At 41.8% G+C, this 27,580-nt stretch overlaps 2 protein-coding genes across 2 annotated transcripts; both read right to left on the bottom strand.

Moving 5' to 3' along the window:
* Nucleotides 1–39: 39 nt before the first annotated feature.
* Nucleotides 40–8,425, bottom strand: glmp (glycosylated lysosomal membrane protein). Its single transcript, XM_061742048.1, has 7 exons — nt 8,268–8,425; nt 6,830–6,994; nt 5,620–5,718; nt 4,972–5,142; nt 4,024–4,242; nt 1,459–1,727; nt 40–757 (listed from the first exon to the last, which is right to left on the bottom strand). The coding sequence occupies exons 1-7, from the start codon at nt 8,379–8,381 to the stop codon at nt 583–585; spliced, it is 1,212 nt and encodes a 403-aa protein (XP_061598032.1). The 5' UTR covers nt 8,382–8,425; the 3' UTR covers nt 40–582.
* A 2,642-nt stretch (nt 8,426–11,067) lies between these two features.
* Nucleotides 11,068–21,545, bottom strand: cct3 (chaperonin containing TCP1, subunit 3 (gamma)). Its single transcript, XM_061742047.1, has 14 exons — nt 21,455–21,545; nt 19,079–19,140; nt 18,200–18,250; nt 18,036–18,098; nt 17,851–17,947; nt 17,625–17,742; nt 16,303–16,489; nt 16,039–16,188; nt 15,639–15,771; nt 12,695–12,776; nt 12,427–12,607; nt 12,105–12,350; nt 11,378–11,509; nt 11,068–11,291 (listed from the first exon to the last, which is right to left on the bottom strand). The coding sequence occupies exons 1-14, from the start codon at nt 21,480–21,482 to the stop codon at nt 11,199–11,201; spliced, it is 1,623 nt and encodes a 540-aa protein (XP_061598031.1). The 5' UTR covers nt 21,483–21,545; the 3' UTR covers nt 11,068–11,198.
* Between the last annotated feature and the right edge of the window lie 6,035 nt (nt 21,546–27,580).

Here is a 27,580-nt window from a genome sequence, read left to right as displayed (position 1 = left end):
TTAGTTGTGACTTGACAAGAAATGAACCTGGATCAAAAATGTTAATGGACAGGTTTTTATTAGACTGGATTTTTCTGAAACAGCTTTTTCATAGAAATGTAATAGGATGCACAATAATTCTTTTAAAAGCCAAAACTTTATCAATTCACTTTTTTCTTTTTTAATAAAAAACCTTTGCACCCCTGAAAGGAATAGCTTTCGCTTCCACACATTTTGTGTGCAGGTTTTTACACAAGACAATAAAACTGAATCTCAGGGATTGAAGCCGCTCTATTTAGTAATACCCGTCCTGCACAGAGCTGTCATGTTTGATTTACTGCACTAATGACCAGCGGTGGGCTGACACGTCTACCACTTTGTCACATTTTGTGCCTTCAGATGATCAAATCAAATGGCTAACTGATCTGAGTTATCAATCGCTGGAAAAAAAGAGTCAGAATTTCAAATCTCACATGAAATATGTGCCATGGAAGAAAAAAGTTCTCTTGCTTCACAATTGCCTGGACTGTTAATGGTTTCTGTCAAGTTTTTCTAAAACTTTTCGTCTAAAAGAGTCTCTGGAGTCTCATCGGGACACGTCCGTCAGTTGATTGGCTCGTAGGTCGTACTTGAGGCTTCCCTCCGTTTATGAAGGCAGAGGAAGACTCCGCCCAACAACAGCAGCACCATGGGAGCGCCCAGTCCCACCGTCATGATGGTGAGAACCAGCGGGGAGAAGGAGTCGACGGGAGGAGAGCCCACTCCGACCACCAACGTCCTGGAGGACGGAGAGAACACACAAGCTCAGTGACTACGTTTACATGCAGTCAAAATTCGGGTTATTGCTAATATTCCGGTTACTGAAACATTGGGAATATTCCGTTTCCATGGTAATTAATCATTCAGGATATCTGGATCAAACCAGCGACGCACGGAGAACATCATGACACAATTCCCGTCATTTCTGCTTCTTCTTCCTGTATCAAAATTCAAAACAAATGCTGCTTCGTGCAACTTTTCTCTCACCTTCTTGTAAATCTTCTATCCCGGTACTTTCTACCGTCTACAAATGCAGAAATGTTCATATCCTTCATTACATTTATGAAGTGATTAGTCTCCTCCTGGTCTTGTTTCTCCGTGTTTATAAGAACTTCCTGGACTCAAAAGACCAGGATTCCTTGTGAACAGAGCATGTGCAGAAAACAACTTCCTGTTCCGTTTGATGGGGATATTCCGTTTGGCGTTTACATGACCCAATATTCGGGTGTTAAAAGGAGTAACCCAGGGCTCATATTGGGGTTTTAAAAACCGGAATATGAGCAAATTCGGGTTATTCAAAGGGGTTATTGGTGTTTACATGGCCGTGCAAATTCGGGTTATTGCCAATATTCAGGTTTTAAAATGATTATTGATGCATGGAAACACAGTCAGTGTCCGTCGCATTCAGATTCAAACTGATCAACAATGAATCAAACTGACCAGCTGAGGTATTTGGTGCTGTTGTAAAATGGTTCTCCTGCGATGCCGAAGCTCACGTTCAGTCCCGTAACCTCCGGGTCGTTGTAGAAGGCTTGGATCAGACCGGATGAGGCTGTCGTCGTGTTCCCACTCTGCAGCTGCGGTTGGGAGTAACGGCACGGCGTGGCGTCCTCCAGAGCTGGATGGGGCTGGCGGTACGCCACCGGTTTCCACTGGACAAAACTCCGTACATCCGAGCTGCCGTTTGCAGACGAAACCCACTGAGACACCTGGGGAGTCAGAGGAGAGGGTGAGATCACAAGAGAATCCATAACGGGACAAAGGTCATTGTTATTTACAGTTATTTCTCTTTTCCCAGGTTGCTGCTTGTAACCTACATGCCCAACCTGCATGTCCCTCCTCCCTAGGGAGGTGTTCCAGGCATGTCCCTCCTCCCTAGGGAGGTGTTCCAGGCATGTCCCTCGTCCCTAGGGAGGTGTTCCAGGCATGTCCCTCGTCCCTAGGGAGGTGTTCCAGGCATGTCCCTCGTCCCTAGGGTCAGGGAGGTGTTCCAGGCATGTCCCTCGTCCCTAGGGAGGTGTTCCAGGCATGTCCCTCGTCCCTAGAGAGGTGTTCCAGGCATGTCCCTCGTCCCTAGAGAGGTGTTCCAGGCATGTCCCTCGTCCCTAGAGAGGTGTTCCAGGCATGTCCCTCCTCCCTAGGGAAGTGTTCCAGGCATGTCCCTCCTCCCTAGGGAGGTGTTCCAGGCATGTCCCTCGTCCCTAGAGAGGTGTTCCCGGCATGTCCCTGGAGAGGTGTTCCAGGCATGTCCCTCCTCCCTAGGGGGGTGTTCCAGACATGTCCCTCGTCCCTAGGGAGGAGTTCCAGGCATGTCCCTCGTCCCTATGGAGGAGTTCCAGGCATGTCCCTCGTCCCTAGGGAGGAGTTCCAGGCATGTCCCTCGTCCCTAGGGAGGAGTTCCAGGCATGTCCCTCGTCCCTAGGGAGGAGTTCCAGGCATGTCCCTCCTCCCTAGGGAGGTGTTCCAGGCATGTCCCTCCTCCCTAGGGAGGAGTTCCAGGCATGTCCATCCTCCCTAGGGAGGAGTTCCAGGCATGTCCCTCCTCCCTAGGGAGGTGTTCCAGGCATGTCCCTCCGGGAGGAGACCCCGGGGAAGACCCAGGACACGCTGGAGAGACTATAGCTGTGTTCGAAATCTTCCACTCGTTCACTCACTCCCTACTCCCTACATAGTGCACTACATAGTGCATGACCAGAGGAGATTTCGGACACTACAATGTAAATTTTTTTAACGTGTTTGCGTCAGTAAATGCGCCGGATGTTCCTGTGGCATAGCGGACGCGACATGCAACATGTAACCACTCCGAACAGCTCCGGGATCTGATACTTCTGTGTCAATAAATTGTTGAAAATGAATGGTGTAGAAGTGTGCTTTTGTCAACTACTGTTGTGTGTTCCAATCCTCAGCTAGAACTGCTCACGACATTACATTATAAGTAAGTAAAGCGCTCCCGCGCTCCCCCGCCTCCTGTTCAGATGCCATTTTTTCTTCATCTCCTTCTTCTCCTCAGACAAAACATGACAGCATTGCATTGTGGTATACGTGAGTAAAAAGTAGGGTACATGGGTTGTACACTAACTTTTGCGGTGCATTGTGGGTATTTTATAGTGAACGAGGTAGTGGACGAAATGTAGTGTAGAGAATTCGAACAGCACTACAAAATGGCGTGCACACTATGTAGTGCACTATATAGGGGATAGGGGGGCGATTTCGAACACAGCTTCTGTCTCTCGGACTCTCCCACGGAAGAGCTGGAGGAAGGAGGAGCTGGAGGAAGGAGGAGCTGGAGGAAGGAAGAGCTGGAGGAAGAAGAGCTGGAGGAAGGAGGAGCTGGAGGAAGGAGGAGCTGGAGGAAGGAAGAGCTGGAGGAAGGAGGAGCTGGAGGAAGGAGGAGCTGGAGGAAGGAGGAGCTGGAGGAAGGAAGAGCTGGAGGAAGGAAGAGCTGGAGGAAGGAAGAGCTGGAGGAAGGAAGAGATGGAGGAAGGAGGAGCTGGAGGAAGGAAGAGCTGGAGGAAGAAGAGCTGGAGGAAGGAGGAGCTGGAGGAAGGAGGAGCTGGAGGAAGAAGAGCTGGAGGAGGAAGAGATGGTGGAAGAAGAGCTGGAGGAAGAAGAGCTGGAGGAAGAAGAGCTGGAGGAGGAAGAGATGGAGGAAGAAGAGCTGGAGGAGGAAGAGATGGAGGAAGAAGAGCTGGAGGAAGGAAGTCTGGGCATCTCTGCTGAGACTGCTGCCCCCGCGACCCGGGAACAGATAAGTGGAAGAAGATGGATGGATGGAATAATACATAAATTAAATTTAAATAATTAATAATAAATAAAGGCACAATGAAAAAAAGTTAGAAATGTTTGGTGTTGCCTTTATTTGTCTTAGATTGTATTTGCCTAACAATAAGACTCACCACACACACACACTTTTAAACTATCTGGTTCTAATTCTGATAGACTGAGGCTCAGTTTCAATCACTTTAAAAGCCATCTCAGTTGTATTGTGCATTTCAGCGTGGTCACCTGGAATATTGATGGTGTGAACTCGTCATCGATGGAGCGACGGACGTCCACCCTGCTCAGAGGATAAACTCCCCCCACGGCCTCCAGCTCCAGCAGGAACCGGGAGTTAGGAGACTGTGGCGACACGCCGTCCAGCCACACCTGCACCTGGGAGGAGTTACCTGAGTGCAGGAGGCGGGGCCACGACTCTGCACGCCCATCCGAGTCAAACACCGACAGCTGGGGAGAAACACAAAACAAAACACTTGATGAACTTTCTATCATTTCATTATTGACTGCGTTTCCATGCATCAATAACCCTTTTAAAACCCAAATATTAGCAATAACCTGAATTTGCACGGCCATGTAAACACCAATAACCCCTTTGAATAACCAGAATTTGCTCATATTCAGGTTTTTAAAAACCCCAATATGAGCCCTGGGTTACTCCTTTTAAAACCTGAATATTGGGTCATGTAAACGCCAAACAGAATATCCCCATCAAACGGAACAGGAAGTTGTTTTCTGCTCATTCTCTGTTCACAAGGAATCCTGGTCTTTTGAGTCCAGGAAGTTCTTATAAACACGGAGAAACACAAGACCAGGAGGAGACTAATCACTTCATAAATGTAATGAAGGATATGAACATTTCTGCATTTGTAGACGGTAGAAAGTACCGGGATAGAAGATTTACAAGAAGGTGAGAGAAAAGTTGCATGAAGCAGCATTTGTTTTGAATTTGGATACAGGAAGAAGAAGTGGAAATGACGGGAATTGTGTCATGATGTTCTCCGTGCGTCGCTGGTTTGATCCAGATATCCTAATGATTAATTACCATGTAAACTGAATATTCCCAATGTTTCAGTAACCGGAATATTAGCAATAACCTGAACTTTGACCGCATGTAAACGTAGTCATTGTTTCAAATCATTTCAATTAACTGTTTCTGCTCAGAGTAAACAGACAGACCTGCAGGCACACAGATCCGTTGGTAAAGGTCGGGCCGGCTCCACAGAGCTCGGCCACGGGGCCAGACAGACGCAGGCGGGACCAGGTGAAGTCCTGCAGCCGGTACGGAGGGTAAAAGTCCAGGCTGGACGTCGGCTTGGCCGTGTCGTTTACATCGTCGTACTCCCACAGCTGAGGAGAGAGTTTACATTAGAAATCATTCATTAAAAACAAGCTTTACTCAAGAAACACACACAAGGATGTTCCTCTTAATCCATTACAGGACTGTCTCAGAGAATTAGAATATTGTGATAAGGTTCTTTATTTTCTGTAATGCAATTAAAAAAACTAAAATGTCATACATTCTGGATTCATTACAAATCAACTGAAATATTGCAAGCCTTTTATTATTTTAATATTGCTGATTATGGCTTACAGTTTAAGATTAAGATTCCCAGAATATTCAAATTTTTTGAGATAGGATATTTGAGTTTTCTTAAGCTGTAAACCATGATCAGCAATATTAAAATAATAAAAGGCTTGTAATGTTTCAGCTGATTTTTAATTAATCCAGAATGTATGACATTTTTGTTTTTGTAATTGCATTACAGAAAATCACAATATTCTGATTTTCTGATACAGTCCTGTATGTTTGAAGATGGTTCTGACCCGAGTGAAGACCACGGCCGTGCTGTAGAGGATGCTGCTCTGCGGCTCCACCGTCAGGCTGCCACTGCTGTTACGAGCCAAAAACTGGGGCCAGTTCACCTGAAACGGAAAACAAAACCCACCTTTTAGACACACGAGCGAATATCAAGTCAATCTGACACACAAACACAAAAAACCTTTAAAAACTCATTCTATATGGCTGTTTTAAACACACATTAAACACAATATAAATATTTTTTTAATTAATAAAAATGTAAGAAAAAGGACTAATTTAACGACTCTTTATAAATTGTATCAGAAATATACATAATTGTAGGGTTGGAGGAAGAAGTCTGGCTGAACTGCATGTTGCATCAAGTGTTTTATGTGTGATATTTTATGTTCATGTTTGCTGGTTAGTCATTAAATATAAATATACATTAACACAGATTTAGTTAAAAGAGAGTAAGACAGAGAGAAACAACTTACACAACATTTAGGTTCATGCTAAAATATGAGTCTACATGTTGCACTCACTGCAGAGTGAACTCTACTGATACATGCAAAGAGCTCTTGTAGACTGTAGTTTTTTTGTTTTTTTTTTAAGAAATTGTGACCCATTCTTCCTTACAGGATTGTTGCAGTTCATTTGAAGTTAACAGATATTCAGATATGGACAGTTTTCCAATGGTCCTGTTTCAGTAATTCAATCAAATTGAGGTCTGGAATTTGACAGCGCCACTGCAACAACTTTGTTCTTCCCTCTTTCGGATTCTCTCTAAAAAATAAAAGGCAAACCTTTTTCCTCACTGTACTAAAGTGAGCTTTCACATTTAATATACTAACTGGGGCCTATTGAGTCTAAGATGTAGCAATGTTTTCTTTCTCCTTTATTTTTATTTATTTGGATTTCTGAGCACTGTTTTGACTATTTTCATTTGTAAAAAAACATTTTGTCAATGTGAATGATTGACAACTAATTGCCTGGAAACAGCCTGAAAACCTTTTCAAGATGTATAGACAGCATCAATTGCTTTTCTACGATGCTAGCTGATGTCTTTCCTCCTTTGCATTGTGTTAACACACGACTGACCAAGGCCAGAAAACTGATGAAACTTCTGCTGTAATAATATTATTATATATATAATATATAATATAGACAAGCACACTTGCTTTAGGTCAGTTGAGAACAATACTAATGTTTTACATCAACACAAGAATGCCCCCAGACCTTGACAGTAGACGAGGAAGAGTTGGTGTGGACGATCAGCAGCGTTGGCGCCCCCTGGCTGCAGAACAGGAAGTGCAGCGTGTCGTTGTCTCCCACAGCCCGCACATGCAGCAAGTCTCCACCAGGGGGCGTCGAGTTGGTGCCCGGATTCAACTGCACCACAAGCTGCAGCAGAAGAAGAAGAAAGGGACATTAAAAACAGATGAGTGCAAATCCATCCTTGATCAAAAGCTGATCGTTTCATTGTTCCATTGAAATACGCTTTACATTCAAAAGAAGATGTTATCATTGAGGGGAAATGAGAAACGTTTAGAGACTTTATTCTGATAAGATTATTGATCAGGTCACATGATTGTCTGTTGTCTTTTGTGTGTGTGTGTGTGTGTGTGTGTGTGTGTGTGTGTGTAACTTGTAATCTGCAGGAAATAAATATTAAACCATTATGTTTCACTCAGTACTTTAAAACCATAAAATAATTGAGCATGTACAGGACTGTCTCAGAAAATTATAATATTGTGATTTTCTTTAATGCAATTACAAAAACAAAAATGTCATACATTCTGGATTACAGCATGGTTTACAGTTTAAGAAAACTCAAATATCCTATCTCAAAAAATTAGAATATTCTGGGAATCTTAATCTTAAACTGTAAGCCATGATCAGCAATATTAAAATAATAAAAGGCTTGCAATATTTCAGTTGATTTGTAATGAATCCAGAATGTATGACATTTTTGTTTTTTTTAAATTGCATTGCAGAAAATAAAGAACTTTATCACAATATTCAAATTTGTCTGAGACATATTCAAAAGTACATTAAATAGTTAGTATCTAGCTATTTTAGTTAACCAATTGCATTAACTATTTTAATATCATCCGGATACTTTCTTCACATTTAAAAGATTAAAACAGGAATGTATTTGAACGTCTAAACATTCAATAAACTCATTCATTAAATGTATCAAGGCAAATTGAAATACGGGACAGGACGTCTTTTAAAAAGTAGTAGTTGTAGAAGTGAAGAAATTCTCTCAAATTTCAATATAAGGGAATTAAGTTAAAAAGGTTCGATGGCCTTCCAAAAAAGAACTAAGAACTTATATTCGAGCTGCACGTTTCAGACTTCAGGTTCAATCATTTAAGAGCTGAAAGTTGTACATTTGAAACAACATATAAATATATTTTACTACAATTAATAAAAGGGTGCAAAAACCGATTCCTGACACGCTGAATCGAAATTTGCACAAAATTCCAAAAACAAAGCTTAATATAAAATAATCCGTACTTCAGGTTTATATACATACAACGATTGTCATTTAAGCTTTGGTAAAACTGGGGTTAGAAGTTAAATTCTGGTCAACACTTTCACTTCCTGCCCTTTCTTCTTTTTGTTTTCGCCTAATATGGTCAATTTAAACCAGTTCCAAGTGTTTCCTTACCTGTCTTTTGGACGTCTCCGCTCTGTAAAGTAAACTTTGACACGAATTCAAAACACAAACAAGTAAAAGAATCACACAAACTCCTCCACTCTGCGTCTTCCCTGCAGTCGCCATGACTGTTGTGACAACTGGGAACCGCGGGTCACGTGACTCCCTTCTAGTCAGCTGACAGAGAGCACCGTGGGCCACGTGACAGAGAGACCACGCCCCTAATTGTGAGGTAAAGAGGAAAAAAAAGGGAGAACGAATAAATGAGCAGTATTTAAATATATTTGAAGATAATTAACTACTAATGCAGTATTGAAATACAGGACTGTCTCAGAAAATTAGAATATTGTTATAAAGTTCTTTATTTTCTGTAATGCAATTAAAAAAACTAAAATGTCATACATTCTGGATTCATTACAAATCAACTGAAATATTGCAAGCCTTTTATTATTTTAATATTGATGATTATGGCTTACAGTTTAAGATTAAGATTCCCAGAATATTCTAATTTTTTGAGATAGGATATTTGAGTTTTCTTAAACTGTAAGCCATGATCGGCAATATTAAAATAATAAAAGGCTTGCAATATTTCAGTTGATTTGTAATGAATCCAGAATTTGCATTACAGAAAATAAAGGACTTTATCACAATATTCTAATTTTCTGAGACAGTCCTGTATATTTGAAGATAATTAACTACCAATGCAGTATTGAAATACATATAAATTAAGAACTCAGTAGATGTCACCCATATTTTCTTTTTTCCATATGTATTTGGATGAATCATTCAGCATGTAGTTAAGAAGTTTAGAAGTCTCATCCATAATTAAAAATAATATTAATAATCAAAATAATAATAACAATCAAAAGGAGAGTATAGAAAAACACACTCATATATTTACAATATATTACACATATATATATATATATAAATATAAATAAAAAAATTCTAATTTAAGATTAATAAATGAATCCAGTCTGCAAGCATGATTCATTGCACATAAAGTCTGGGGAAACAACCATCCCCACATCTTGCGATTATCATACAATGTAGTCTATTTGTAGTTATAAAAAGAGAAATGCATGTAAATAATTCAATAAATATGAAAGCAAAGTCAATTTACCTAAGCTTCCAGATAGTGTATGCAGTTAATAAACCAGAGTATGGACCCCGAGTTTTATCAAAAGTTTGAGAGCAGCCCCATATACTATACTTAATTTTCTCTAAAGAGAAAGGACATAAAGTCTGTTAGCCAGGAGTTAGTAGGAGATGGTTTTTGGTTTTCCAGTGCAATAAGGGAACAAGAGGCCAATCCAATGATGATAAATGGCTTCAGCATTCTAACATAATGGCTGATTAGCTGGTGATCAAGAACATTTGTCACGTTAGTCACTTATCTCCAACAACCACAATAAGAGTTCAACCTTAGATTAATGTGTCCTGGGCAGGACTTGTATTAATGTCAGACTGGCACAATGAAGTAGAACTAATCCCATCCATTGCTTTTCTGCCACCAATCATTCATTTCCCAACGATTTAAATGACAACATTAACATATGAATGACGGATAATAGGCAATGATTAAATGATTATAATTATGTTCAATCAGGTGGTTGATTAGAAGATCCATTGAATAAAATTACGTATTTGAAAGTACCTAAATTAATGAGATTGAGCTCAATTGTATGGCATCCTAAGATTATCAAAAGAAAATACTTGATCTTTGTGTTTATATACTTATATATTTAAAATCCAAATACTGTAAATATTAAAACTTAGTTTGCTTTTTAATTACTGTGGACTGTTTATTTTTGTTATTCTATTTTATTACCTGTATTTTTACTGTATATTAAACATACAGCATCTGACAAAACATTGAAACTTTATATAGATGTTTGAAACAAATCAGATCCCTCTTTATTTGAGATGTTTCTTTTGATATGCATTTCAGTTAAAAACCTTCAACTGTATTAAAACTGAAGCTTTGACACCTGTAACTCAAGAATCACCGTTTACCATGCCTTCTTTAACAATTAAATCATGACTTTTTTTTATAAATCTCTCTGTACATGCTCATTTTATTAAGTTGCTTGAGCAGGTTTTAGGATTTGAAAATTCTGGCAACACCCGTAGTTGTACAAATTCCTTTCCCGATGCCATATTCAACCACAGTGTTATATAATATTGAGCTGTGTTGAAGTTTTTCACATGATCTCCAGATCCTGAAACCTGCCTGGGATGGAGAGCCAGCAGGGACAACTACAGGACTGTCTCAGAAAATTAAAATATTGTGATAAAGTCCTTTATTTTCTGTAATGCAAAAATGTCATACATTCTGGATTCATTACAAATCAACTGAAATATTGCAAGCCTTTTAATATTTTAATATTGATGATCATGGCAATTTAAGAAAACTCAAATATCCTATCTCAAAATATTAGAATATTCTGGGAATCTTAATCTTAAACTGTAAACCATAATCAGCAATATTAAAATGATAAAAGGCTTGCAATATTTCAGTTGATTTGTTTTTGTTTTTTAAAATTGCATTACAGAAAATAAAAGAACTTTATCACAATATTCTAATTTTCTGAGACAGTCCTGTAATATAATAATATATAAAGACCGTTTTTGTCATGCATTTTTCATTCTCTGCCCATAATTCAACTGAACTGTCACAAAAAACAGCTTATTTCAGTGTTTATTTCAAAATCATATCAATAAACGTGTTCAGGTCCGAACCTGACAACCTGACGTCTTTACTGCACAAAGACAAGAGAAGCAGGTACATAAATGAAACCCAAGAAAACAATCAGGTTCCTAACGTTGTTTTATTATTAAGTTTCAGAGAGGCGTCTGGTCCCCGCACACACATAAACACACAGAAATACACAAGCACGCTGCCGGACTGATGTTGTTCTGCTTCATCCTGGATCTACACATCTACTCTGCTCCCTGTCCTCCCATCGCCTCGTCTTTGTCCTTCTTCTTGTGGCCAGAGACGATGTCGTCGATGCGTAGCAACAAGATGGCAGTCTGCAAAACATGAGTGACCCGTGCAAACCCCCGTCAGTATCATGAATGATCAGTGTTGGTTAGAATGATCTCTGAGTGTTTCTGACCTCCATAGCAGTCTTGTAGGTCTGAGCTTTGACGGCCAGCGGCTCCCAGATGCCGAGGACAGACATGTCGGACAGACAGCCGGTCTCTCCATCAACGCCCCAACTCACACTGTTTTCCTGAGTGTGTTTGGCCTAAACACACGGAGACAATAACACAATATTAATGACACCCTGCAGAAATACAAACCACAAGCTTTAACCGCAGGCTGTTATTCTTTAAATTATTTATTAACCCTGGTACTGTCTTTGGGTCAAAATGACCTAATTCTCCTGTTCCTTCTTTCCTCCTGCTCTCTCCTTCCTTCTCCCTTCCTCTTTTCTCTCTTCCCCTTCCTTCTTTCATTTTTCCCTTCCTTCCTTCTTTTTTCCCTTCCTTCCTCCTTTTTTCCCCTTCCTTACTCCTTTTTTCCCCTTCCTTACTCCCTTCCTCCTTTTTTCCCTTCCTTCCTCCCTTCCTCCTTTTTTCCCTTCCTTCCTCCCTTCCTCCTTTTTTCCCTTCCTTCCTTCTTTCTTTCTTTTTTCCCTTCCTCTTTCCCTCCCTCCCTCCTTTTTCCCCTCCCTCCCTCCCTCCCTCCTTCCCTTCTTCTCTTCCTCCTTCCTTCCTCGACCCGAAGACAGCACATGGGTTAAAGGTTTCAATGCTCAAGTGGGTTATAACTAACTCTTACCATGAATACTTCACTCTTTTTTAAAAATGGGAAAAGACTTATTTTTATGATTATTTTACCCGGAGTGATGTCAGGACCCGGATGGTGGAGGCTCCACAGTTCTGGATGAGGGTTCGGGGGATGATCTCCAAGGCCTGGGCCACAGCGCGGTACGGCCACTGCTCCACCCCGGTCAGGCCGCGGGAACGCTCCGTCAGCCTCTTGGACACGGCCATCTCCACGGCTCCTCCACCCGGCAGCAGGGACGGGTCCAGCAGCACGTTACGACACACCTGCATGGCGTCCTGCAGGTTCCTCTCCACCTCCTGCAACCATGACGCTGTTAGAGGCCGGCCAGGTTTACCTGAATACTATAAGTCATTTACCAGGGTAGAAACTCACCGCCAGGATCTCCTTGCTGGCTCCTCTCAGCAGGATGGTGCAGGCTTTAGGGTCTTTACACTCAGTCACAAAGGTGAAGTACTCATCTCCGATCTTCTTCACCTCGAACAGCCCTGCTCCCAGACCCACGTCCTCCTCACGCAGCTCGTCTGTCCGGCTCACGATGCGGGCCCCACATGCCCTAAGAGGAAAAGAGAACATTATTTAAGACATTTCTCTGCTGCCAGTGTCTCCTGAGGAACAACTGCAGTGTGAAAAACCAACGAACCTGGCAATGCGGTTGTTGTCACTCTTCCTGACGCGGCGGATGGCGGTGATGTTTGCCTTCACCAGGTAGTGCTGAGCCAGATCTGACAGAGAAACACACATTACAAATTGGTGAATCTTGTTTTTTGATGACAACTCCAAGATGTTCTGCCTTTAAAATACAATCATGTTGATCTGGCCAACCTCTGTCAATGCCAGTACGGCGTACTCTACCCATTTAATGTTTTGTTGACTTATTCTGGGGGTGGCAGTGGCTCAGGTGGTAGAGCAGGTCATCTAATGCACTGATCTCTAACCTTTTCTGAACCAGGACCGGTTTAATGTCTGACAATATTTTCACGGCCCAATCTAAAGGTGTAGCCGAAACTAAATAAAATGACAAGATCAACATTAAAAACTGTGGGATTTTCTCTATTATTATAATAATAATAAAACGTAATTTTAAAAAAATAAATAAAAATGGAAATTGTAAATGACCTTTAATATGAGTATTTCTATAAATGTGTTTTTATGTTTGTTTTCTCATTAACTTTATTTAAAGCCAGGCTTTTATTTTATGTGTTATATATTAAGGAGACTAATATTTAGTGGTTTTATTTTGAAGGCATCTCGCCGAGACCTCGTCAACATCCAGCGCTTCGGACTTTAATGGTAAAAGTTTAACGGCAGTAGAAAGTGTGTCTGCAAGACTAAACTAGTGTCGGGAATGTTAAAGCAGCACAACGTAACTTTCAGCTTTTCTGAGTTTGGCGGCATCTTTTGGACAAAAGCGGTAGTGTTTTACCAGAAAGAACACTACGTTTCCCATGAGCACCAGCGCGTACTGCTGGAAAACTCCTGTCCCGTCGCTGCATTTGTTTTGATGAGAGAAGACGGGACGCTTTTCTGTTTCACCAAGTCAACAGACAGAACGCAAAAAAAAAGATGTTAAACTGCTGGAAAGGAACTGGAATTTACCGGGATACCTTAAACAAGGAAGCCAGGGAGCGGTATATGGAGAAAATAATGATTATTAACGGTCTGGATCCATATGAAATCCCTACTGAAGAGCCATGTGTTTCAATAAATTTGTATAATAGTACAACATACAGTACATGTTTTGTATTACTCTTACTTCTCTTTTCTTTTTTTTGACTGCTATATTATGTTGAAGAGGCTCCGAGGCGTGAGCAATATTTTTTTTTCCTCGTGAGATTATTTTTTTCCTCTGCAGCTACAAATAAGAGTTAATATTTTTTCCTCAAAAAACTAGTTTTATCTGAAGATTGGGGTTAATTGCACCGCAGAGAGCTGGCCAGCAACTGCGTTTAGCTGGCGAAGTGGGGAATAAATCCCGTGTTTTGATCCGACCCGTCTGTGTGAGTGTTTGTGGTTTAAGGCTGTTAATGGTTCTGTGTTAAATCGACGCAGAGCCTACGGCGTAGGGTACGCGGCGACACGCACCGTACGTTGCGTGTCGCCGCGTACCCTACGCCGTAGGTCTGCGTCGATTTAACACAGAACCATAATTCAGGCTTTACTGTGTGGAAGGTGTTTGGTCGTTACAGCCGCGATCCAAAGCGAGCCGACGACTCTTTCACTCTTTTACTTTGTTATATCAGATACTTGGCCTGCGTGGTTCTGCCTCCGAGCAGGAAACCGTTGAAAAGTTAAACCATTAGGATCTTTTCCCCACGTCTGTTGTGTGGAGCTGCTGCAGCAGCAACGGGTTACCAGCTTCTGCGGAGCTCTGAGCTCCAAGCCCCGCCCATTTTCGTCTCGACTGCGAATCGGGAAGGAGGGGGAAGTGACGTATGCTGTAAAGCAGTCAAAGTCGTAAAGATGTGTAGTTTTTTAGTGTGGCAGGGTTCCTACCATGCCACAAAGTTACATAGTGCCAGTGAAGGAGATACAGACCCCTCAGATCATGACAGAGGTTCATTAAACCTGTTGGAAGTTGATGTTCCATCACAATGACTCTGGAAATATGATATTACGGTGGAAAAGTTACGTAGTGTCGCTTTAAAGTGGAGCCTAACTGACACAAAAAGCACCTGCTGATAAGGATTTGTTTTCTTTGCAAATTTTATGCCGTATTTATGTGCATATTGAGTTTGGTTGCCATGGTTACTCATGTATTGTGGTTAACGGTAACCGACCGAGCAGCAGCTGCGTCGGTCTGTATTTAAGTTAAATGAAACTTAAATGAATTTAGAAAGACTAACTAACCGGGGCCCGGGGGTTGGGGACCACTGCTCTAATGATTGAAGTTCAAACCTGGTTCAAACCCTGCCTCCCTAGTCATCTGTTGTTGCGTCTTTGGGCAAGACCCTTCACACACACCAGTGATGGCACCGCTGGTGTGTGAATGTGTGTGAATGTTGTGATGGTGGTCGGAGAGGCTGCTGGTGCGGATCGTCTGCCACGTTTCTGTCACTCTGCCTCGGGGCAGCGGTGGCTCCACATGTACTTTACCATCATCAAGTAGGAATAAGACATGAATGAATAATGGAACCGGTGTGAGCGCTTTATAAAGCGTGATATAAATCTAATCCATTACTCCAGCGTTCTGTCTGATTTGTGTAAAGGCTGAGTTATGGTTCTGCGTCATTTCCGGTTTCCGGTTTGAAGCAGTCGTGAACTTTCAGTGCTCTCTTCAGTGCTTTCTTCGTGTATGTGTTATTTTTTTTGTTTTGGTTTTTTGCACAATAGTTGTCCTTATCTCTTTGATTCACTGTGACCGGAAAAGGTTGGTTAAACCATTCAGGAAAAGATCCCGAACTAGCGGTCACGGGGGGAACTGCACTGCAGAGAAATGGAGTGACGGAGAAGTCTGAAGGTTCACGACGGCGTCACGGTGACGGCGTGTGCTCTGCGTTGGTTTGACGCAGAACCATAATTCAGGCTTAACACTGCTTGGTAGTAACAGGACAGCACCTGAAGAGGGTGTGATTCTAGGTTCCTACCTGAGATGCCTTTCTCAGTGAAGATCAGATCTGGTTTGATGCGGATGATGTCCTCACAGATCTGCTGGATGTAGTCTTCCTCCATCTGCAGGATCTTGGCAAAGTCTTCCTCCTTGCTGATCTCTATGTCGGTCTGCAGGTGAACAGTTCAATCAAACACTGCGCTAGTGTGTTGCAGTAATGCTGTGGTGTGTTGCAGTAATGCTGTGGTGTGTGTTGCAGACAGTAATGCTGTGGTGTGTGTTGCAGACAGTAATGCTGTGGTGTGTGTTGCAGTAATGCTGTGGTGTGTGTTGCAGTAATGCTGTGGTGTGTGTTGCAGTAATGCTGTGGTGTGTGTTGCAGTAATGCTGTGGTGTGTGTTGCAGTAGTGCTGCTGCGCTGCGTTGCTGCGTTGTACCTGGCTCTCTCCCTTCTTGTACTCCAGAGAACAGTCCAGCAGGACGATCCGGGGGTTTTTGATCATCCGTCTCATTCTGGGGTGGGTAATGTCTTTGTTTACCATCACACCCTTCAGGACATACGAGTCTTCAATGATCCCACCTGGAACCTGAGTGAAGCAAAGCAATCATGATGGAGCTTCAAACGGTCAGATAAAACCTCTGGTTGTGAACATTCCTGAGATAAAGTGTTGGGTACGGTGGAGGTGGTCGGATGGTCGTACCTTCTCCACCTTGGCGTACTTCTTGATGTTGATCTCTTTGCGGCCGTTCTCCTCCAGCTCCACCGTACGAACAGCGTCCAGGGCGATGCCGCAGGCCAGTTCTGACCAGCGGTTCAGAGCTTTGGTGTTGATGGCAGAGTGGACGATCTTCAGCATCATGGAGCGGTCTGACGTGTCCACAGGGGTGCTGAGGAGGACCGGTACAATGTTACACAGTTACACAATGTTATTATGAAAAAGAAGAAGAAGCTGTGTAGTTATAACAGTAATTATTTCTCTCTCTGTGAAATGAATAATGTTAAATTGCTGTACATTTAACTAAGGACCTCTTTTGTGACATTTCTCTACTTTTATCTTTCAAACCTGGAGACACATGACTGACAAACTATTATATTTGAGAATAGTGATGCACCGATTTTTCGGTAACCGAAATTGTTCGGCCGAAAATGGCAAAAAAAAAAAACACTTTCGGTGTTCGGTGGAATAAGTGGGGGAAAAAAACGAACAATTAATAACGGCGTTGTAATATAAGGAAATAGACTGGCCGCTCCGTCCCGTAACGTTGCGCACTACATAAATCGTTGGCCAACCAAAAACTAACCCCATAAGAATTTTACCAACATTCACCAGGAGGTGGAACCAAAACAACATAATGCTGGGACAATAAATATTTTCTACCTTGTAATTTTGTAAAAGATTTTTTTCTTTGAAAAGCATGCCTAAATCAAATGCATTTGATTTATGCAATGGTGAAAAAAATTGGCAAAATAAATGAAAAACTGCTGAAGAACCATGTTCGGTATTCGGCCAAGTGTTTATTATTATTTTCGGTTTCGGTCACAAATTTTCATTTCGGTGCATCACTATTTGAGAATATTCATAAACATTAGGGGGGAAAGCCAATAATTTGCAATGGAACTGCAAGTATAAATTCTCAAATGAATGTAAGTGCTTAAAAGGCATTAAATGTTGCAACACAACTAGTTGTTTTTTTTTTAAGCCATGGCAATAATATGGAATATAACAATATGGCAATAAAAAAATAAATAAATATCTGAACAGCATTCAAATTATAATGTGTATTTAGAAGCTCATCTAGGTTAAGAGTGTGAGGGGAATGGATTGCATTGTAGATATCTCACTTTTAAAAATTGTACAAAAAGAAACTGGCAGATGAATGCACAACAGAAATGTAACTGTTGTTACTCAGAGAAATACTATCAAGACAAACTGCTCACAGATTAAGTGTTAGCAAACTCTAATCTTCCCGTGCTGACAGGAAAACAGTGGAGGAACACTGGATTATAGTGAATAAAGTGTACCTAATTTCCTTCAGAGTTTCCAGGATGTCCTCCAGAGCTTGTCTGTAAGCGCTGATGATCACGGTCGGATGCATTTGCTGCTCCAGGAACTGTTCAGCTACAGACAACATCTCTCCAGCTGAGACACACACAAGCAAAGACAGACAGACGGATAGATGTTAGATGATGTGGATTATTCCCTCTGTGAAGGACCAGATGGCATTTCATTTTTAAATCTTCTCCTCACCCAGAATGATGACTGAAGTGGTCCCGTCTCCCACCTCTTCGTCCTGGGTGCGGCTGATCTCAATCATGGACTTGGCTGCAGGATGCTGCACCTGAATCTGTTGCCAGGAAGAAGCAGGATGTTAATGAGCAAACGCTGACTCTCCCAAACCGTTTGTACGGCTAGATTTGTAAATGTGTCCCGACCTCTCTAAGGATGGCATTTCCATCATTAGTCATCACAATTCCTCCTGTGGGGTCCAGAAGCATCTGGACGAAGGAAACAAACTGGATGTTACAAATGTAATTCACTGGTGTATGTCATAACTTCCACATAACTGTCTATGTTGAGGTTACTGAGGGAATCTGACCTTCATCATGGCCCGTGGGCCAAGGCAGGTCCTGATCACATCTGCAATGGTCTGAAATAAACAAACAGAGAGGTTAAAAACCAAACCACCAACTTGGAACTCATGTTGACCAGGTCGGATCAAAGGGGGGGGGGGGGGGACAATATGTTAGAGTTCAGTACATGTTATTGATTATTGATTGGACGCTGCAGCTGAACGGACTGTCACAACATCACTGCAGTTTCATGACGGAGTGAAGACAGATTACAGATTAAACTCATGTTTCACTCCCAGGTTTATATTTGATTTATTTTCCGTTTCAACATTAAAAAAAATCTAAAACTGTTAATTTTCAATCTGATGAACAAAAGAACCAGAAACAACTTTCTTCATTTATTACTGCGCATGTGCAATCCCCCCATTTGTCCAATCCTTGTTTTCAGTATCCTTGGAAACGAATAGGAAATAGAGAAAAGAGTTTTCCACTCGCTGTTTTAATTCCCAATTTCGATTTTCAAACATATCAATGAAATCAGATAACGGATAATGGATAACGATCCGTTTTCCGTTTTTTATTATCAAAACAAAATATGGGAAACGGATTATTTCTCTATTTTTATTTTGTCATTTCAAAACAAAAGACGGATGGCCGCGAAGTACACGGACCGTAAACAGACCTAAAAATAAATATACTGATGGCAATTACACTTTTTTTTTTTAGGAAGCTGTGCATAATGCTTACTACATCATGTCTTGTATGAGAGGCTTGAAAACCAGACTGAAGAGCTGCCTCAGACTGCTTCATCTTTGATGCATCAGATAAGTTAAGGCCTTTTAGGAAAGAGGCTTTTGAGAAAAAGCAGCCAAAAGAACAACATTCAGTATTCAGCAGAAACTGACCTTTGCAGCATTGATGTTTCCAGTCTGGACCTTGCGTCCCGACTCTCTCTTCACATTCTGGTCTAAAGAGACACAAGCCAACAGAATTGACGTTAACATCAACAACAAAAGAACTGGAAGAGGCTTTTATTTCAAAACTGGCTAAGGGTAATGCTGTATACTGTTAATTTGCATATAGATTAAAATAACTGAATGAGTTGCTGATAAAGGGGCTGAGTGAGCTGATCATATTCAAATGCTCCAATAATTTCTTGAAAAAATCACAGCTGGAAACATTAACAGCATAAACCACTCTAGCTTCTCACTATAAATCAAATGATGACACAACATGGTGGACTGCAGATGAAGGAAATCTACGGTAAGTATTTGATCATAAAAGGTGAGCAGTAATTTTCTGTCTGTGTGCTGTGCTCTCATGTGTGCTGAATAATATGCTTCAGGGGTTAGAAAATGTAATTTACAGTATGTCCAAATGTTCAGTTGAAAATGCAGAACAGAAATTAAACAAAACCGATCTCCATCTATCTACACTGGCCTTTTCTGCTGGAGCCTATCCCAGGGTTTTCTTGCAGAAGGCAGGGTTGCACCCTGGACATTACAAGGCCTTATATGGAAAGACAACTCCACACACTCAAACCCCACACACGTGCAATTTAAAATCAACAATTAAATCTAGGATTATCAATAAACCTCACACACGTGTTTGGACTGCGGGAAGAAGCTGGAGTACCCAGAGAAAACCCACACAGAAAGAGTCAGGAGTTCCATGTGAAAAGGAGTTGAACACAACTGTGCTGTCATAATACCAGTAAGCTTCTTAATCGCTGATTAACATGTAAAAAAAATTGTGTAATCTATTATATATATATATATATATATATATATATATATATATATATATATAAAATAAATAAAAAGGGGAGGCCAGACTGAGATGGTGCATGTCCAGAGGAGAGATGGTGAATATATTGGTAGAAGGAGCTGAGTTTTGAAGTGCCAGGCAGAAGAACCAGAGGAACCAAAGAGGAGGTTTATAGATGTAGTGAAAGACATGAAGGTAGTTGGGGAAAGAGAAGAGGATGCAGAAGACAGGCTCAGATGGAGGAAACTGATTCGATGTGGCGATCCCTGAAGGGAAAAGCCGAAAGGAGAATAAATATACAGGACTGTCTCAGAAAATTACAATATTGTGATTTTCTGTAATGCAATTACAAAAACGTCATACATTCTGGATTCATTACAAATCAACTGAAATATTGCAAGCCTTTTATTATTTTAATATTGCTGATCATTCTGTAAGTCATAATCAGCAATATTACAATAATAAAAGGCTTGCAATATTTTAGTTGATTTGTAATGAATCCAGAATGTATGACATATTTTTTTTTTTTTTTTTTTTTTTAAATTGCATTACAGAAAATTTTATCACAATATTCTAATTTTCTGAGACAGTCCTGTATATTTTTTTTAAAGCAATGTTACAAGCAGATCGTCATTTTTTAGACGTTGGTGTCAATAAGTTGATAATTACAATACAGCAAAAGTGGCTCCAGTTGTACAACAAAAAAAAAAAGAGCGGGGGGCATTTATTTGGTAAAATATTATTCTTAATTATCATAACGATATTGATGATAATGTGTCTTTGTATTATTTCATTTATAGAAAAAGCTTAAAAGCCCTTAAAGACACTATTTTTGTCCATTAAAGTGTGGCTAACATTAGCAGCTCAGACACATAATACTCCATCATGACGCAACACACACAAGATTAAACACTCATTAAAACTCAGTTTTAATCAACGTTAAACGCTACTGGTGCTGCATTAGTCATGAGTTTGTTCTTCTCTAGCTGCGTAGTAATGCTGAGTAACGGGAACAGTTTAGCCCAAGTGGAGGCTGATTTATGGTTCCGCGTTACACCGACGCAGAGCCATGGCGTAGGATACGCGGCGATGCCCACCGTACGTTGCGTGTCGCTGCGTACACTACGCCGTAACTACGCCGTCGACTAAACGCGGGACCATGAATCAGGGTTTAGCCTAGCATCTCCATGCGCTCCAGCCTCGCTGCTGATGCCGGTACCGGTGGTGGAGACGGTACCAGACCGGTACCAGACCAGTACCAGACCGGCCCGCGGTCATTTAACATGTGGACAACATGCAAACAAGGGAAACAATGCTACGGCCATAGAAACAGATTGTGCGTGTATTAGTGGTAGAAAGAACCCGCCCAGTTAGCACATGCTTAGCTCCGTCCTGCTTTGTTCCACCAACGGCCCTGTGGGACTACAAGCAGGGACCCAGGTGACAGGTTTACGGTAGCCGGTGAATGCTAGACCGGACTAGAATGTTAAGTTGTTGTTGATAAGAGTACTTACTGAGCACTAGGACTTGCTGGCCGATCATCTTGACACCGCGTGGCGGAACAAGCAGCAGCTGAAGAGAAGGTTCTGGGAGGGGGCGGGGCCAGGGCGGGGAGGGGCGGGGCCACAACGCCGAGGGGAATCTTGACCAATCAGCTAAGAGTATTTGATATGACAAAAAACGCATCTCCACAAATGGAGTGAATGAGGTAAAGAGAGATGACTGGACTCATGCCATTCAATCATCATTATTTCCCCAAAGACGTCACAAAAAAGGCAAAAAAGGGTTACAACAATGTAATATGACCATAAAAACAAAAATATATACATGGAAATACCTGTTGACATAAAAAAAATAATTTTGTTATCAAATGTTTTTATTTATTTTTCACTATTTTCTTATCAACGGTGGCATCCACAATGATGTTAAACAAGCATTAGCACATATTCTCAGCCCCTTCCAAACCCACCCCTTGGACCTAAGCATTCGATGAAAAAAAAAAAAAAATTGATAATGCAGAAAAACAGATACTATAAAGATGATAGAACAAAGGACAAAATAAAAGAAAGGGAAAACATAATATCAAAAACTGGACAAGGATAGGTGCACCAAGGTAATCTATGTCAATTTTAAATACATATTTCAAGTTTGGCATTCATTTTATCTGCTGCCATAAACCAAAATAAAATATTTTGTTGTTTTTCATTATGGATTGGGGCTGTAGATATTTCCAGGTAGATCATTTCAAGGAAGGTCAGATACCAATGGGAGATGTTAAGTGTGTGTGGTGGTTTCCATCTTACTGCAATTATCTTTTTTGCTGCTGTTAGTGCAGTAAGCAAAATTCGTTTTTGACATAGTGAAGTATTGATTGATCCTTCAATTCAATTCAATTTCATTTTATTATCCCGCGGAGGGGAAATTTGCTTCACAGGGGGGGAATAAAACCAAGAAACATAAAACATAAAAGGCACAAAAACACAGAGCACAAAAACACAGCTAGGACACAGCACACAAAGTACACACAAATACCCTGGGGGGGACTGAGGATGTAGTGTGGAGAGTGGGGAGTGGAACAGCTGTTCATTTTTTGAGTTGTAAATTAAGTTGGGTGATGGCGTGAGTTATAAAAGAATTTTTAAGTCTGTTTGATTTGGTCCTGGGCAATCTGAATCTCCTGCCAGAGGGTAAAAGTTGTTGATAAATTATTTAAAATAAGTGTTTGAGGGTTTATTAGAATATTCTGTGCTGTTATCGAGGATAATGCAGTTGCAACCTGTTGCCAGAAGTTTGCAAATACCTGTTGACATAAAATATTAAGGCAAGGCAAGGCAAGTTTATTTATACAGCACAATTCAACACATTAGTTCAAAGTGCTTTACATCAACATTAAAAGCGGCAAGACACAATTAAACAGTAAATAACAAATAAAATGATAAGAAAATAGGTAAAATAATAAAAAGCACACGTTGTTAAAAAATAAGGGCAGTAGAGTACAGCAGGTAAGTTTAATTTAGGAGTATGTTTCAGTAAATAGTAATGTTTTTATCCTGATTTAAAGTAGCTGACAGTTGCAGCAGACCTCAGGTCTACAGGAAGTTTGTTCCACCGGTGAGGAGCAGAATAACTGAACGCTGATGAACCTTGCTTGGTTCTGGTTCTGGAACCACAACAAACCAGATCCAGATGAACCTCAGGGGTCTGGGAGCTTCATAGGAACTAACAGATCCAGCATGGATTTTGGTCAAGACCATTCAGGTCTTTGTAGACCAGCAGGAAGATTTTAAACTCTATCCTTTGACTCACTGGAAGCCAGTGTAGTGATTTCATGACCGGTGTAATATGGTCCAGTTTCCTGGTGTAATATGGTCCAGTTTCCTGGTGTACTATGGTCCAGTTTCCTGGTGTAATGTGGTCCAGTTTCCTGGTGTAATGTGGTCCAGTTTCCTGGTGTAATATGGTCCAGTTTCCTGGTGTAATATGGTCCAGTTTCCTGGTGTACTGTGGTCCAGGTTCCTGGTGTACTATGGTCCAGTTTCCTGGTGTACTATGGTCCAGTTTCCTGGTGTAATGTGGTCCAGTTTCCTGGTGTAATGTGGTCCAGTTTCCTGGTGTAATATGGTCCAGTTTCCTGGTGTAATATGGTCCAGTTTCCTGGTGTAATGTGGTCCAGTTTCCTGGTGTAATATGGTCCAGTTTCCTGGTGTAATGTGGTCCAGTTTCCTGGTGTAATGTGGTCCAGTTTCCTGGTGTAACGTGGTCCAGTTTCCTGGTGTAATGTGGTCCAGTTTCCTGGTGTAATATGGTCCAGTTTCCTGGTGTAATGTGGTCCAGTTTCCTGGTGTAATATGGTCCAGTTTCCTGGTGTAATGTGGTCCAGTTTCCTGGTGTAATACGGTCCAGTTTCCTGGTGTAATGTGGTCCAGTTTCCTGGTGTAATGTGGTCCAGTTTCCTGGTGTAATGTGGTCCAGTTTCCTGGTGTAATATGGTCCAGTTTCCTGGTGTAATATGGTCCAGTTTCCTGGTGTAATATGGTCCAGTTTCCTGGTGTAATGTGGTCCAGTTTCCTGGTGTAATGTGGTCCAGTTTCCTGGTGTAATGTGGTCCAGTTTCCTGGTGTAATGTGGTCCAGTTTCCTGGTGTAATATGGTCCAGTTTCCTGGTGTAATGTGGTCCAGTTTCCTGGTGTAATATGGTCCAGTTTCCTGGTGTAATATGGTCCAGTTTCCTGGTGTAATGTGGTCCAGTTTCCTGGTGTAATATGGTCCAGTTTCCTGGTGTATGGTCCAGTTTCCTGGTGTAATATGGTCCAGTTTCCTGGTGTAATGTGGTCCAGTTTCCTGGTGTAATGTGGTCCAGTTTCCTGGTGTAATATGGTCCAGTTTCCTGGTGTAATATGGTCCAGTTTCCTGGTGTAATATGGTCCAGTTTCCTGGTGTAATATGGTCCAGTTTCCTGGTGTAATGTGGTCCAGTTTCCTGGTGTAATATGGTCCAGTTTCCTGGTGTAATATGGTCCAGTTTCCTGGTGTAATATGGTCCAGTTTCCTGGTGTAATATGGTCCAGTTTCCTGGTGTAATATGGTCCAGTTTCCTGGTGTAATGTGATCCAGTTTCCTGGTGTAATGTGGTCCAGTTTCCTGGTGTAATGTGGTCCAGTTTCCTGGTGTAATATGGTCCAGTTTCCTGGTCCAGTTTCCTGGTGTAATATGGTCCAGTTTCCTGGTGTAATATGGTCCAGTTTCCTGGTCCAGTTTCCTGGTGTAATATGGTCCAGTTTCCTGGTGTAATATGGCCAGTTTCCTGGTGTAATGTGGTCCAGTTTCCTGGTGTAATGTGGTCCAGTTTCCTGGTGTAATGTGGTCCAGTTTCCTGGTGTAATGTGGTCCAGTTTCCTGGTGTAATATGGTCCAGTTTCCTGGTGTATGGTCCAGTTTCCTGGTGTAATGTGGTCCAGTTTCCTGGTGTAATATGGTCCAGTTTCCTGGTGTAATATGGTCCAGTTTCCTGGTGTAATATGGTCCAGTTTCCTGGTGCAATATGGTCCAGTTTCCTGGTGTAATGTGGTCCAGTTTCCTGGTGTAATGTGGTCCAGTTTCCTGGTGTAATATGGTCCAGTTTCCTGGTGTAATGTGGTCCAGTTTCCTGGTGTAATGTGGTCCAGTTTCCTGGTGTAATGTGGTCCAGTTTCCTGGTGTAATGTGGTCCAGTTTCCTGGTGTAATGTGGTCCAGTTTCCTGGTGTAATATGGTCCAGTTTCCTGGTGTAATATGGTCCAGTTTCCTAGTGTAATATGGCCAGTTTCCTGGTGTAATATGGTCCAGTTTCCTGGTGTAATGTGGCCCAGTTTCCTGGTGTAATGTGGTCCAGTTTCCTGGTGTAATGTGGTCCAGTTTCCTGGTGTAATATGGTCCAGTTTCCTGGTGTAATGTGGTCCAGTTTCCTGGTGTAATGTGGTCCAGTTTCCTGGTGTAATATGGTCCAGTTTCCTGGTGTAATATGGTCCAGTTTCCTGGTGTAATGTGGTCCAGTTTCCTGGTGTAATGTGGTCCAGTTTCCTGGTGTAATATGGTCCAGTTTCCTGGTGTAATATGGTCCAGTTTCCTGGTGTAATGTGGTCCAGTTTCCTGGTGTAATGTGGTCCAGTTTCCTGGTGTAATATGGTCCAGTTTCCTGGTGTAATATGGTCCAGTTTCCTGGTGTAATATGGTCCAGTTTCCTGGTGTAATGTGGTCCAGTTTCCTGGTGTAATATGGTCCAGTTTCCTGGTGTATGGTCCAGTTTCCTGGTGTAATATGGTCCAGTTTCCTGGTGTAATGTGGTCCAGTTTCCTGGTGTAATGTGGTCCAGTTTCCTGGTGTAATATGGTCCAGTTTCCTGGTGTAATATGGTCCAGTTTCCTGGTGTAATATGGTCCAGTTTCCTGGTGTAATATGGTCCAGTTTCCTGGTGTAATGTGGTCCAGTTTCCTGGTGTAATATGGTCCAGTTTCCTGGTGTAATATGGTCCAGTTTCCTGGTGTAATATGGTCCAGTTTCCTGGTGTAATATGGTCCAGTTTCCTGGTGTAATATGGTCCAGTTTCCTGGTGTAATGTGATCCAGTTTCCTGGTGTAATGTGGTCCAGTTTCCTGGTGTAATGTGGTCCAGTTTCCTGGTGTAATATGGTCCAGTTTCCTGGTCCAGTTTCCTGGTGTAATATGGTCCAGTTTCCTGGTGTAATATGGTCCAGTTTCCTGGTCCAGTTTCCTGGTGTAATATGGTCCAGTTTCCTGGTGTAATATGGCCAGTTTCCTGGTGTAATGTGGTCCAGTTTCCTGGTGTAATGTGGTCCAGTTTCCTGGTGTAATGTGGTCCAGTTTCCTGGTGTAATGTGGTCCAGTTTCCTGGTGTAATATGGTCCAGTTTCCTGGTGTATGGTCCAGTTTCCTGGTGTAATATGGTCCAGTTTCCTGGTGTAATGTGGTCCAGTTTCCTGGTGTAATATGGTCCAGTTTCCTGGTGTAATATGGTCCAGTTTCCTGGTGTAATATGGTCCAGTTTCCTGGTGTAATGTGGTCCAGTTTCCTGGTGTAATGTGGTCCAGTTTCCTGGTGTAATATGGTCCAGTTTCCTGGTGTAATGTGGTCCAGTTTCCTGGTGTAATGTGGTCCAGTTTCCTGGTGTAATGTGGTCCAGTTTCCTGGTGTAATGTGGTCCAGTTTCCTGGTGTAATGTGGTCCAGTTTCCTGGTGTAATATGGTCCAGTTTCCTGGTGTAATATGGTCCAGTTTCCTAGTGTAATATGGCCAGTTTCCTGGTGTAATATGGTCCAGTTTCCTGGTGTAATGTGGCCCAGTTTCCTGGTGTAATGTGGTCCAGTTTCCTGGTGTAATGTGGTCCAGTTTCCTGGTGTAATATGGTCCAGTTTCCTGGTGTAATGTGGTCCAGTTTCCTGGTGTAATGTGGTCCAGTTTCCTGGTGTAATATGGTCCAGTTTCCTGGTGTAATATGGTCCAGTTTCCTGGTGTAATGTGGTCCAGTTTCCTGGTGTAATGTGGTCCAGTTTCCTGGTGTAATATGGTCCAGTTTCCTGGTGTAATATGGTCCAGTTTCCTGGTGTAATGTGGTCCAGTTTCCTGGTGTAATGTGGTCCAGTTTCCTGGTGTAATATGGTCCAGTTTCCTGGTGTAATATGGTCCAGTTTCCTGGTGTAATGTGGTCCAGTTTCCTGGTGTAATATGGTCCAGTTTCCTGGTGTAATATGGTCCAGTTTCCTGGTGTAATGTGGTCCAGTTTCCTGGTGTAATGTGGTCCAGTTTCCTGGTGTAATATGGTCCAGTTTCCTGGTGTAATATGGTCCAGTTTCCTGGTGTAATATGGTCCAGTTTCCTGGTGTAATATGGTCCAGTTTCCTGGTGTAATATGGTCCAGTTTCCTGGTGTAATATGGTCCAGTTTCCTGGTGTAATGTGGTCCAGTTTCCTGGTGTAATATGGTCCAGTTTCCTGGTGTAATATGGTCCAGTTTCCTGGTGTAATATGGTCCAGTTTCCTGGTGTAATGTGGTCCAGTTTCCTGGTGTAATATGGTCCAGTTTCCTGGTGTAATATGGTCCAGTTTCCTGGTGTAATATGGTCCAGTTTCCTGGTGTAATGTGGTCC

Source organism: Cololabis saira, chromosome 15, assembly GCF_033807715.1.
Source record: "Cololabis saira isolate AMF1-May2022 chromosome 15, fColSai1.1, whole genome shotgun sequence".
Lineage (NCBI taxonomy): Eukaryota > Metazoa > Chordata > Actinopteri > Beloniformes > Belonidae > Cololabis > Cololabis saira.
Note: the sequence above shows the minus strand (reverse complement) of the source record. Positions and strands in the feature narration are given on the sequence as shown.